Source organism: Apis florea, unplaced genomic scaffold, assembly GCF_048593485.1.
Source record: "Apis florea isolate Af1SG1 unplaced genomic scaffold, ASM4859348v1 contig_3772_pilon, whole genome shotgun sequence".
NCBI classification, from domain to species: Eukaryota; Metazoa; Arthropoda; class Insecta; order Hymenoptera; family Apidae; genus Apis; species Apis florea.
In genome coordinates this window covers 1,408,920-1,422,156 of record NW_028256845.1, presented here as the reverse complement: position 1 = coordinate 1,422,156, position 13,237 = coordinate 1,408,920, and the positions used below count along the sequence as shown (strand labels likewise).

Genomic DNA, 13,237 nt, shown 5'->3' with positions numbered 1-13,237 from the left:
AAGCGCAATCTAACGGCCATTCTGATCGGCCGTAGGCATCTCGTTGGTGCGGGTGCTTACGCGGCAGCTTGCGAAATCATTGTGCGTCCCGGGGCAAATAGAGAGGAACACGATCTGGCATCGATTCGCAGAATCGCTCGTGCGTCCCACTGATTTTCGATAATATTAAACGGCCCTGCCAGTGACACGCACCCACCCCGAAATCGGACGACAAAAATGTCTGCCGACCGATGCGCGCCGCTGTATCTTCTTCTGCTCGCCCGTGATAATTCGATGGATCATCGTTTATCATTCGGCGCCCATTGAATCGCGTTAATTCGGCGAAACTGGTCGGGATGGCTGGTGGAAATGGCTCGAACGTAACGTGGTTACGTTTTTTTCTTTTCTTTCTTCCCCCTCTCCCCCCTTTTTTTCATCGGCAGATTGAAAAATTGGGAATTTTCGGAGAGACGGGAAACTTGTCTCTTGAAATTCGCGAAGGGAAAAAAGATTAAGGAAGAATTGGAAATACAGTGATTCGATTTTTTGCTACCGTTCTACTATCGGTAACAAATTTTTTTTTAAGATTAAAAGACTACCCCTTTGTTAATATCCGCGATTTCTCGTCCCAGTTTCACGCAAAGGTTTTTCATTCGGCGATAAAGGAATCTTTCGCTTATTGCAAACTGAACGAAACTAGAGCGTAAAATTAATAACGGTGAACAGAGGTGAAATAAAAGTTCATGAATAAAAAAATACTATTATTTTAAATGGACCAAGAATTAACTTTAGAAAGATCGATCCTTGTATTGGCAGGCTTGTGTGCAGAAGATAGAAAAATAGAGAGAGAGAGATATATATATATAGAGAGAGAAATAGAAACAAATATATCTAATTGTTCCTCAAATTAAAATTTCTTCTTACTTCAATAACTACAATTATTCACTGCAATTCGAACGATTCGTTCTTCGATTTATTTAACAAATCAAATTCCAATGAATCCTCGCTCACATGCTTCATCATTTTTATAATTCAGAGAGAAGCGAATAAGAGAGGATAATAAGAAACGGGCGACGACGAAGAAAGACTGCGATATCAACAAAACGGATGAAAATCGGCGAGCTGAATAATCGAAAAATGATCGAGTAGCAGCCCTTTCGTCGCGGGGGCGACGAATTTTCATCCGGCTCGATGACACGCGCCGTTTCCGACACGCGTACGATCCGTCGTCGTCGCGACTTCCGGCCCGCCGCCTGCCCCTCGCCCCCGCTTCTTTGTTTCGTTTATTTTCTCCCCGCGAACAACGCGGGCCAAGGACCTCTTCAGAATTACACGAGAGCGTTCATTAACGCGGCCGGAGACGAACGATCCGCTAATTAATGTGACGAAGCTTGTCAGTGGACGAGAGCGGCGCGGCCTCTTCTTCCCCTCCCCCCTTCGCTTCTCCCGTCTTCCACCCCGTGTGAAGGATGACGAACGGGAGGGTGGGGAAGAGGAAGAGGATGAAGACAAATCGATGGATAGATCCGCTTTCGATCCGTGTTCGTTTAGACGGATTTAGGAAAATCGACCAAGGCTGTGTTCACGATGAATGAAAAGGAACGGGTTAACATACGCTCGAAAATAAGAAGGATAAATTCATTCTCCTTCTTATATCTTTACTCAATCGGCTATAATTTATTAAAAATACCGTACGTACACGTCACTTTCCTTTCTCGTCTCGTTTCTCTTAACGAAATCACCGGTCCTCCATCCCTCACAATTCATCCCTGTCCAAGCAAGATTCCTTATGGAATCTCTTAAAAATTTCGTGAAAAGCTCGAGAGGAAAGGCGACAGGGGATAAAGAGACGAAGCGGGCAAGGGAATAAGGCTTAATAGGATGCGGCGGGTTTAGTCTCCTCGTGCACATCCCTATCTCGTTCCCTATCGAGGAGGTGTTAGACACCGGCGCGGAGCGCTCGCAATTTGCATTAGGCGAGCGAATTACGCGAAATTTATGTGAGTGTGGATATAGCCTTGGTAGGTAACGGCGAGGAACGGCGCCCGACCACCACGGTTAATACGTATTCGGAGTACTTACGGTGGCACGCTCGTCGTACTTATGCTCCTGTGGACAGCTAATGTCCGCAACTATTTCTCTCTGTCCTTCTCCCCCCCCGCCGCTGTGTTCAACCCTTATCCCCGCGATATTATTCCAGGGTATTGTCTCCTGAGAAGTTGAGGGGCAGAAATGTATTTGGCAAACGGTGACACGTCGCGGCGCGGCACGATTAATCTCTGCCAAAAGCATCGTTCCGGTCAATGCGGCGGCGCAACGACGCGTGCCGTCCCCCGATTCGTCGCTGGTAATTGTCTAAGCGCGCGTGAAACGAGCCGGTGAAACTTTCGCCCCATTCGACATCGTCAATTCCGTTTTCGCTTGCGAGAATTTTGAAAATTTTTCTTCTCGATCCGAGAGAGAACCGACTCGAAAGAATCTCGAGAGTCGAGAATTTTGGAGGAATTCGAGAATCGATGTGAAATTTTCCAAGGAGATTCGGAGATTTTTTTTTTTTTTTTTTTAAGAATCGAGAAGGAATTTCGATATCGGTGCGAAATTAGTGCGACTACTCGAAGATATTTATGGTAAATGACTTTAGGAACGCACGGGGTATAATTACGTCGTGAAAATGGAATTTTGGTTTTAATCAGAATGAAATTGTGGACGTCGGATTGGAGTATTATAAACGTCGGACGTATTATGCATAATTGCGTGTCTTTATGAATTTACTGGACATTAATACTGGTAATTTGCATGGTTTTGTTCGGATTATTATTATTACGTTACGGGGACGGATAATTTAAACAAATTACCGAAATGTTCAATGGGAATAATAAGGATTATGTTCAAAAATTCGTCGTTTAACGTGAAAATGTTCGGTTGTTGGTAAAGTTTCGTAAAATCTAATTACTTCAACCATCCGTTTACGCGTGGTACGATAATTACACGTAATTTATTCTTCTTCTTTTTTTTTTTTAATTTGAAAATGCCGATGCGAAACCACAAATCACGCTCTTCCTAAACGCATTCTTTTCATCAAACAGAGAACGCTCCCCTACAAATTTCTTTACTCTCGACGTTTCCCGGAGCACAACTTCCAACGTTTAATAAATTTTCTCCGTATTTTCTTCGAATTTCCATCGAGAAGCGAGCAAAATTTGTTTGCCCCGTTCTCGATGCTTGCTGGGACGTGGTTCCAATAACCAATCAATTTCTTGCGCCATGAAATCGAGACAAATGACGGGCGCGGGAATCGAGGCACGGGTCCAATATTTATCTATCAACGCGATCAATTAACTTGGATCGTGCTGTATCAATTATCTTGATCAAGAAATCCACGGTGGTTAATTGCTTTCATCGACGCGCGTTCGATCTCGCGCGATTTTTCTCGATGTTTTCGAGCCGATCGACGCTCTTTCTCGTTATCCACCTTTCTCTCTCCTTGTGGCTCATTGCACACGCGCGTCTCACAGCGAGTAGACGATCTCGAGGCGATCGTTGATCGCACGACGAACTAACGATCCCCTATTAGCGCGCGACGGAACGCCACCACGAAGACGTGATCGTTTTTAACGACTTCCATGCGTTCGATAATTATGCCGCGAGAGCGGCGTGATACAACCAGTTCTTCTTCTAATTGGCTTCAGGCGACGATAAAAGTCTAGACTTGTCGTTGTTTCGAATTAGACGGAATTAGCGATTAGCGGGAAATTTTAGCGGGACGGAGATGTTCGTACGCATCGAGGCTCGATCTAAACGTTTACAGAGGTACGAATTTCTAACAGAAACGCTTCGTCGCGAGAAGTTCTTGGTTTCTCGTTAATTTCGACAGTTTCGAATACTTACTTTCTTGCCGTCCAACTCGTGATTACCCTGTGCCAGCACTTTGTCCACGCTCGCGGGATCTGCGAACGTGATGAATCCGAAGCCCCTGTTAACAGAGAAGGAAACACGGATTAGATATTTCGCGTAGATCGCTTTTCCACAACGATTTGCGAAAACATTTGTGAAAACGAATCGAATCCAATCTATTTCGTAATCCAAATGATACATCCTACACGACGCAACAAGAGGTTAATAAAATTATTTCATTTTCATTCTTCGAAATTATTACGTCCCCCAAAGCGACACGCAAGACGACTGCAGCAAGGAAGGGGTTGAGGGGGCTGCGACTCTGGAATGAAACAAATATCGGCCGGCGCGGCGTCCGGTGCCATAAATTTCGCGCGGGACACCGTGTACATACAGATATATTAAAAGATAGTTTGCCGAGGAGGGCGTAGGAGTATCGAGGGGGATGGTGGAGGATGGTGGTCGCCGATCTCGAGTGGCTTGTAGCCGGGATTGGAGGAGGCATACGGGGCGCGAGAGAACGACGGGAAAGCGGTTTGCATTTTTCATGCCGGGGGCTGGAGTGTGCAGTTATTGAAAATATTTACATGTTATTTATGGGGCACACATGCTCCGGGAAGCGAACGCGCCAATTCGAACTTGCGTCTCGCCGCGGATACTTTTCCTTCCCTTTAAGAATCTGGCGCACGCGGCTCTTCTGTTTTTCCTCGCGCCAGAGGAGGAGGAGGAGGAAAAGGAGGAGAATTTGGAGGCGGGATATAGCGGCGAGATTGGATATAGCGTTGTTTTCGACGTCTAGTGTCGTCGTTTGTCACCGTGGTAAATTTCGTTTCGTGCTTCCTCCTTCCTTTTTTTTTTCTTTTTCTTTCTTTTTCTTTTTTCTTTTTTTTTTTTTTTATATACGAGTTTTAGAAGGATTGAAACTTTTGCGGGGACGCGTATCGTGATGAAAATATGGTCGATGCATTCCGTTCTGAAAGATTGATGTATTTGCGTGTAGAGAAAGTGGATTATATATAGTTTTTTTTCTTTCTTTCTTTTTTTTTTTTTTCAGGAGTTTTAGATGAAATTGTATCTCGAGTGTTCAATCTCGGGATTCAATTTAATTTAACGAGAAACACTATCGATCTTATACTTTTATCACGAAATATATTCGCGCGAAATTAAAGACAGTTTAATCTCTTTTCTTTCTTTTCTGGCGGCCAATATCATTTAGTTTCTTCTTTCTTTTGATCCTGCGTCTCGAGAATTCCACGAAACGGTATCGTTCTCTTTTTTTCTTTCTTTCTTTCATTCTTTTTCTTTTTTTTTTTCACCTCAAGGAGCCCTCGAGCAGATTGAATTTTTGATGGATACAATTTCCTTATTTCGAGCTCCTTTGCCGAGCGTCTTCGTCGGCGGCCAGCCGGCTTCCTGAAACAGTAACCGAATGCACGTGGCTACCTTTAACACACGCGATATAGAACGAGACACTCGAATGGGGCAAAGTTGGAACTGGTGTCGCGTGAACTTCGACCATTTTTGTACCTCGTTTACAGGGATTTACGAGCCACGGGATACGGTATCGTGAATTGCCGAAATTGGCAGATTCTCCGGCTTGTTTGCGGAATTGAATGTCACGCTTAAGCGGCCGCCCTGTATACAACTTGATTTACGCGGCTCGTTCGAAATAAAGTTTTCCATGCCGGGGCTAGAATCGTTATATATCTTTAGTTTTCATTCATTTAAATCGTAACCAGTTTGAAATTTTATATCGCCCGTAGCGTCGAAATTTAATGAATAGTGGATGAAAGTGAGAAGATTTCTCATTATACATTAATTAGATAATTCTGGAAAGAAAACGAAACAGAGATTGCGTTTCGTTCGATTAAGACGTAGACTTGTGTTTCAGACACGAGACAATTTACAATGCCAATGTAAATTATTCGTCTGATGATAAGAGAAGTATCCATTGTAAGTAATTTGATCGAATAGGAAATTTTATGTACATGACAGGCGAAATATCGTTCGATATTCTATACATCAGATAATTAGAATACGTAATTTCTCATTGAACGAAAATGTCATTCGTTATCAAATGGGGATGATTTCCATTCGAAATCCAAATAAACCCATAAAATCTGTTGACGTACTAAAGAGATTATTTAAGCAAATGTTGCTCCATCAAAATTTTCGTGTGTGTACAATACAGTCGAATTGGCTTCCATATTCAAGCGTTTACTTAGACTTGTACCGCATACATATATATACGTATCTTCACCATGCAGTTGCAACATGACAGCTTCATAGCTATACTATAGATCCCTCCTTATAATAACAATATACATGTATTGTATACCTGTCCCCCTATCAAGCAATAAATCTATTAGCGGCAATAAAGTATATATATATGTGTGTGTGTGTGTGTGTGTGTGGCGTGCGTGGTAGTGAAATTTGCACTAGTCAAGAGCAGACCTCGTTAAAACGATTTATCAGAGAAGCAGAGTGTAGGTATTCTAAATTTTCACGGATTTATTGTGCCGCCAGTCGTACACGCATAAAGTAGATTCGCGAAAAGATGAAATTTATAGGTTAAAGATGCCTAAAGGGATAAAATAGGTAGAAATATTATGATTGCCGGGAATATATAATCGTGATAATCCGTATATCTTTCCATTACGATTACAATAAATCGCGTGAAAAATTATTAAACAGTTGCCAGGAGATGTATATACCGTGTGTAATATAATAAATTCAGTTTGAAATTGATGATTTCAATTCATACGGTTTTGTTTCGCTAGAATGTGACGGTGTGTACGATAGAAATTATTAATTTGATTTATTTAGAATCGTTAGATAAATTCTTGGTGGTAAAATTAAACGGAATTATAAATATCTCCTGTGATAAAACGGGTTATTTCGAGGCATGGGGGGAGAAGAAGAGGAGAGAGGATATTCGAAACGTATCGAAGTATGTAATTGTCAAAATTGATTATATTTTGTCAGCGAAATAAATGCTGCGTTATATCCTGTTCGACGCAAATAACGGCTCATTATTATTACGCGTGTATTAAATACAATTATAAATTATTTAACATTCGTTTAGCAACTATCCGTAGCGAAATAATAACGTAGCAATGATTAAATTTATTTAAATATCGTTCAAATCCAGATTCTCTGCTTACTCGCTACCACGGAGATCACAACGGAAAATTGAAAATCGAACGGCGCCACACATACGCATAATCAAAATTACAATGAAACGTGAAATAAAGTATCTCGACAACCGCGCCCTCCCCCTCCGCTCCGCATTATCACTATGATCCCCCATTGTCCCCTCGAAAGAGGACCACGGTACCTTTCGAGGACCGTATTACACCCCTCCTCGAAATGGAATAAACCTATCCACGTTCGCAATTTTGCTGACGATTTATCCGCCTACGTGTTCCCGGCCACGTGTATGTGCGCGGTGCAGAATTTTGAAAATTCTCGGCCGCTCGACCGCGGAAACAACAATCGTGGCAAACGAACGCAGGCTGAATCGGCAGTCGTCCAATCAACATTAAAACACCAAACACCGACGATACCGGGGGAAGGGGGATGGAAGAGGAGGGAGTGGGGAGAAAATAAAAAAAAAAAAAACACCGACCGCCACCGCCATGTATTTACATGTACGTTTCCCTTCTCCCGTATGCGTGCTCATTCCGCGGACTTCGGTGTTTACGATGATGCAACGGAAATCGTCGATATCATCGGGCGGAACATTCGATCGATCTCGATAATTTGATATCGCGTCGCATCCGTTTCCCTCCCTCGATTCTGTGTAAAGTGACGATGATACCGTGACGGAATGCGGTATTGGTGTCTCGTCGTATTGCAAACTGATCTTTTCGTGCGTTACAACGAGAGCAACAATTTCATAACGAAAAAGAGACGAGATTGTAATCGGTCAAGACTTCACAATTTCTCGTGTGAAAGACACGAGGAGAAATTGAAAACGTTTTTTTTTTTTTTCCTAAGTCAAATTCGATGTAGAGAATATAGGAAACTACCTGATTTTTCCTTTTATCACTCGCGGAGAATATAAGAATTCGAAGTGTCCATGGACGGCGCAGGAATTGAGATGAAAAGAATTTTAAAGAACAAAGTTCTTACGATCTTTTCTCATTCGTTGATTTAAAATCGTTATTTTCGGAATTATACCGATTTGAAGTTTTCTTTTTTTTTAAATAAATTGCACGACAAAGCTTACGACCATATCAACTACCATAATAAAATTACCAAGATATCACCGAAGAAAGAGAAATCGATCGTTGTTTCATTGTTTTCCCCGACGCGTCGCTTCGGATCGCCAGCCACTCTACGCGAGACAAAAAGTAAATCGCGATTTTCCTTAGTGGGTAGAATGAAAAAAAAGAAGTAAGGGGGCGCAGATCCATCGAGCGTCGTGGTCCTTCGCTTGTCACTCGACCATTGTACGTGAATAATCTATAAAAGGCTGAGTAGAAGGATGGCGGATGACGTGTCTCTTGTCTACTTGAGCACGGCTTCTACGATCCTCCCGCTTCTCATCCTCCCTCCTCGTCGTCTGGCCCTCGGCTTGCCTCTCCTCCTTAACCATCCTCTCCTGCTTCGTTCTCTCTCTCTCTCTCCCTTTTTCGAGGCAACCCAGCCACGCAGAAGAGTGTCACGCAGGGCTGACGCGGTGCATTTGTTTGTCACGCGCTCTCCACGCCGCGGAGAAGAAAGAACTTCTCCTCTCTCTCTCTCTCTCTCTCTCCGCTGTGTAAGGCCAGCCGAGATGGATGAGGCGAAGGAGAATCTGGAGCTGGTGAGATCGGGTAAAGCCGCGTTTATCCGAATGTTAACGCGGTGGACGCGAATCGTTCAAGACGATGATAAACGACGCATCAAAAAAGGACGAGAAATTCTCTTCCGATTCCCGCCCGATTTCTTCGTCGATGAAGACTCAAGACTCGGAGAGAGATTCTTTGGAGAGGAGGAAAGATGGAAGGGAAGCGAGCGTTATAATTCTGAATCTTGCCTCAAGCGTTAATACGGGAGATAATCTGTAAAGGATTTATGGATTATCCATCGGTTGATCCTTTTATTATTTTACGCGAAAAAGTCATTCTCTCGAGGAGGATAATTTACGTGCAAGTGGACGGCACCGATCGAAGGGAGGGAAACCGCGAAGCGAGTTACAAAGTAATGGGTAAGGTTAAAGAGGTATTTTATTTGGACTCGACGGGAGCCGACCTCGGAGGATGGATGAGATAATGTCCGTCAAAGTGAAGGTGGAAAGTTTAACGACTAAGTGTCATCGTTTTAAGATGGTTTATGGATTGTTTCACTTTATCCGGAATTATCCTTTTTAGAGTCGTTGTTTGAGAGAGAGAAAAAATAAGATCGATACAGGTTAATGATTTTGATGCAAAATCAAGAGAATTGGAAATTTGTATAAAATTGTTTTTTTTTTTTTATATAAAATTAATTGGAAAGAATGCAAACGTTGGAATATTTTCATTAACGTCTCGTCACGAGAGGAGAATCGTTTTCGAATTGATATGTTTTTGTACGAGAGAATAAAAGATAATTTAATCGTAACCTGTAATAAATTTATGATCGATAGAATTTTAATTTGATCAGTTTAAACGAAGGAGACGGCGGATGTTTCCTGCGTTACAGCGAGGAAAATGAACGACAAGTACAGCGTAGTACGATAGAAGGATAACGTCATAATAAATCTGCAGAGTAATCTTTACGCTGAGATAATGAGATTTTTTATCACCTTTAGTCGAATGGAGTCTTTGTCAGAGATAACGAGGTCTGAAGCGACAGGAAAAATTATAGGCTAAGAAAAGGAATTTTACTTTAAGTTCGCTAAATGTGAATGGAGAGAATCTTCGCGCGGAGGGATGGTTTTGTAGACACTTTTTAATCTTCGAGTACTCGTCGCGCAGTTTGATGCAGCCATTATTAGAATAAAAAAAATCCGTTTCTCCAACGGGATATCCTCCTCATCCATCTTGACAAGTAGAAAAAAAAAAATTATAATATAAATTGAGAATAAAAATTTATTCATCGAAGTAAAATTGTTCCCGGATTTATAATAACGTAAGGATTATAATCCGGCTCGTAACAAACGATGAAATTCAAACAGAGTTGAACTGTGAAATTTCCTACTTTCTTCTCTACAATGTGAAGATATTGCACACGACCTTAATTCCAAGGCAAAAGAAACTATCCTCTCCTTTCCTCCCGATCCTTATTGGTGTTCTCGCATCGCTATTTGTACCTATACCCTCCACTTCTTTCGGAGTTAGAAGATTAGTTTTAGAATGGGAATTACCGAAACTTTTGAACAGAACATTCGGCCGAAGATTCAGTGGAACGTCGAGCTCTGAATTAATAGAGAAACATTCGAACATGGTTAACTTCCGTACAATCCTCGAATCACGCCAAGCTCGAATTCTTTACATTGGAGTTCTTAAAAGTTTTAATCTCAAGCCTGATACCTTATTAACTCGACGAACTAAAATTATAACCCTCCAGTGATTTATACGCTACTCCTACAATTTTTCTTCGCGTTCAATTCCCATTTAGAGAAGAAAGTAAATTCGATAAATCATCTTTCAACTATATTATAATTAACATATTCGAATCTCCTACAATTCCCTTCTACAATTCGATCTATCGACGAATTCACACACACACACACGTTCGAGAAGAAACGAATAGAATAACACACAGAATAACAAGGATAATTGATCGACAAATATCGCGATAAATATGAATACACAAAGAAATGAGCTCGAGCAACGAAGAAATTTACCGCGACGTGGGTGGATAGGGTATATCATGCACGTTACGAACGAACACGACTGGATAGGTAAGAGAGAGAGAGAGTGGAGGGTGGGTCGAGCAAGAGAAAGGAGGCAAGTGTATTAGGTGTATTTATGTAGGCGGTTTCATTGCGCGCGAAGTTACTGTAAGTACCGGCAGTTACTTAACTCGACAGTTTCTACTATTGCAGTAACCGTGGTAGCGGTGGAACGAAGGCGGCAGCCATATACCTATTCGAGGAGGGCTCTACCTTCCTTGCCTCGGAGCTGAAGCTAGTTATGGACGTAGCCAGGGAGAGTAGGAGTAACTTCACGTAGCTTCCACGATTCAAGAAACCATCTCCTTTTCCACTCCTTCTCCTCACTCCCTCTCTCTCTCCTCTCGCCTTAGCTCGTTGCTTCGTTGCTCAACTATATGGTAACTGCTCTTTAACCAACCGCCTTAATCCGCTTTTCTCTTTCCAAGGCGAAGACAATCACCCACCCCGTGTGCCACCAGTCCTTCGATCCTTTCGTCGATCTTCTCCCTCTCTGTTTTCGATTTACTGACGGGATTTCCTCGCCTCGTGGACTTTCCACGGTGTCTGCAAGATTTTCGACCCCCGATACGAGTGGCCACGCGAGCCATTTCCTCGAGAACGATACGTCCCTTTTTCTTTCTTTCTTTTTCGGGCGCGAATCGAGTTGCAATTGGAATTGCAGTGGACGACGGGATGGTTGGAATTTGTTGGAAGATGATTTTTGAAAGGAAGGATAAGAAGGAAGGGTTGGAAGGGCGTTGAAAAGTTAAGGAGGAACGGAAAGATACGGTTATGTGTTAATTACACGGAATTTTTTCCTTAATTAAAACTCCTTTGTCTTTCTCGGTTACCCCCTTAACGGGAAGTCCGGACGTTGTTATCAGCGAATTAAAAATTTAATTAAACTTTCTCCACCGATTCCATTAACAAGAATCGAATATTGAATATTACATTTATAACACGATTAGTTTGGAGTTTGAGTACGACTTCTTCGAAATGGATGTAGGAAATAAAATTTAATAGTCGTACATTTATAAAAAAAAAAAAATATTCCATTTAATTCAAACGACGAAGAACTATTCTCAACCCCGTCATTAAGCATAAAGTTAATTTTCCCCGTTTTTCTCCTTATCTTTCCAAAAAAAGAAAGAAAGAAAAAAAGAAATATACGACTCGAGCAAATTAATAAAAATATCGCGAAGCTAATATCCCCAACTCTCATCACCGTTTGTACAATTTAAAAAGCGACCCATATAATAACACACGTGTATTTTCCAAGCACCGCAATACCGGAGGCAATATAGAGGCTATTATCGGGCCGACATTTTGAATCGAATTACAAGAAAACCGCGAGAGCGCGTAATAACGCCCTCCCTCCTACCCCGACACCGTCGAGCTTGCACCGCTTTTATACACTCTTTCCCACTTCTTTTCTTCTTCTTCTTCTTCTTCTTCTTCCTCTTCTTCTTCGTCTCAGATTCAGGCGGTATCCCTGACCGCTTCCAACCACCACACCACTCCCCCCCCCCCTCCCCGTCCCCTGTCTTCCACCGTGCTCGCCTTAATGACCGGCTGAATATTTATAAAGTCGACATCGTCTAGGTGGTCGGTAGCAAGACCGTGAAAGCCACCGCCGTCCCATGGAGTTTCATTGTAATTGCCCTGTTCTTCTTGACTTTTCCTTGAAACGGGATCCCGTTGAATTGCATTATGCAAATTGCAATCCCTCTAAGTCACCTCGTCCGTCCGCTGCAGGCCGGGGTAGGGTGTAAGAAAAAGAGGAAGAAGGGGCAAGCAAGAGGCGGAAAAACGAGAGAGGGAAAGGGTGGGGGAGGGGGAAGAAAATCTGGCTGATCCCGTTCCCCCTTCCATCCCCGCGATAACGACCGAGCTTCGACGCTCTAACGACCAAATTATGGCCCCCGCATGCATAATCGCCCCCTCCGCGTTATAATATTTCGCGAAATATTCTCCCGCCTGCGATCCGTCCCTGTTCGACGTGTAATTAAGCATCTGGGAGGGGGGGGGGAGAGAGATGGAGAGAAAGAAAGAAAGAAAGAAAGAAGGAAAGAAAAAGAGCGAGGGCGGAATCGAGGGGAACTTATTCTTGGGAGGATTGGTTGAAACTATGAAGGGTGGCTGGTTTGCGGGAGACGTGGAAGATTGGATGACGACGTTTAAGATTGGAGGTTGGAGAGAGTTGGTGGAAGATATCGTCTGCAGATTCTGAACTCGAGACGCGAGTTTGATGGAGAGAGATCTTTAAATGTGTTGTTTTGTCGAACTTGGTTCAACATTGGCCTGTATGCGTTCATTGAATATTGCGAGGATGGATCATACTCGAACGAAATCTTGAAACAACACTTGTTAACTGCCTCGAGATAAGTATTAGTCGAATTGATTAACGAAAAACCGATAACTCTATTCCTTTAATTTTATATGTGAATTACACATTCTTATGTAAATTCAACGATATATATATATTTCAGATCCGTCAGAGTAAGCGAAACAATTTAATTG

At 42.5% G+C, this 13,237-nt stretch overlaps 1 protein-coding gene across 14 annotated transcripts in view; it reads right to left on the bottom strand.

Moving 5' to 3' along the window:
- The window catches only part of Rbp6 (RNA-binding protein 6), a 748,813-nt gene that overhangs the window by 309,389 nt on the left and 426,187 nt on the right, over positions 1-13,237 (bottom strand). For all 14 annotated transcript variants that reach the window (XR_015294477.1, XR_015294475.1, XM_086915315.1 and 11 more), the window contains one exon: positions 3,868-3,952. Coding sequence is in view for 12 of the 14 variants with exons in the window: in XM_086915315.1 (XP_086771441.1) it covers positions 3,868-3,952 (85 nt within the window). In the remaining 2 variants the exon portion in view is untranslated. The remainder of the gene's footprint in view (positions 1-3,867; positions 3,953-13,237) is intronic.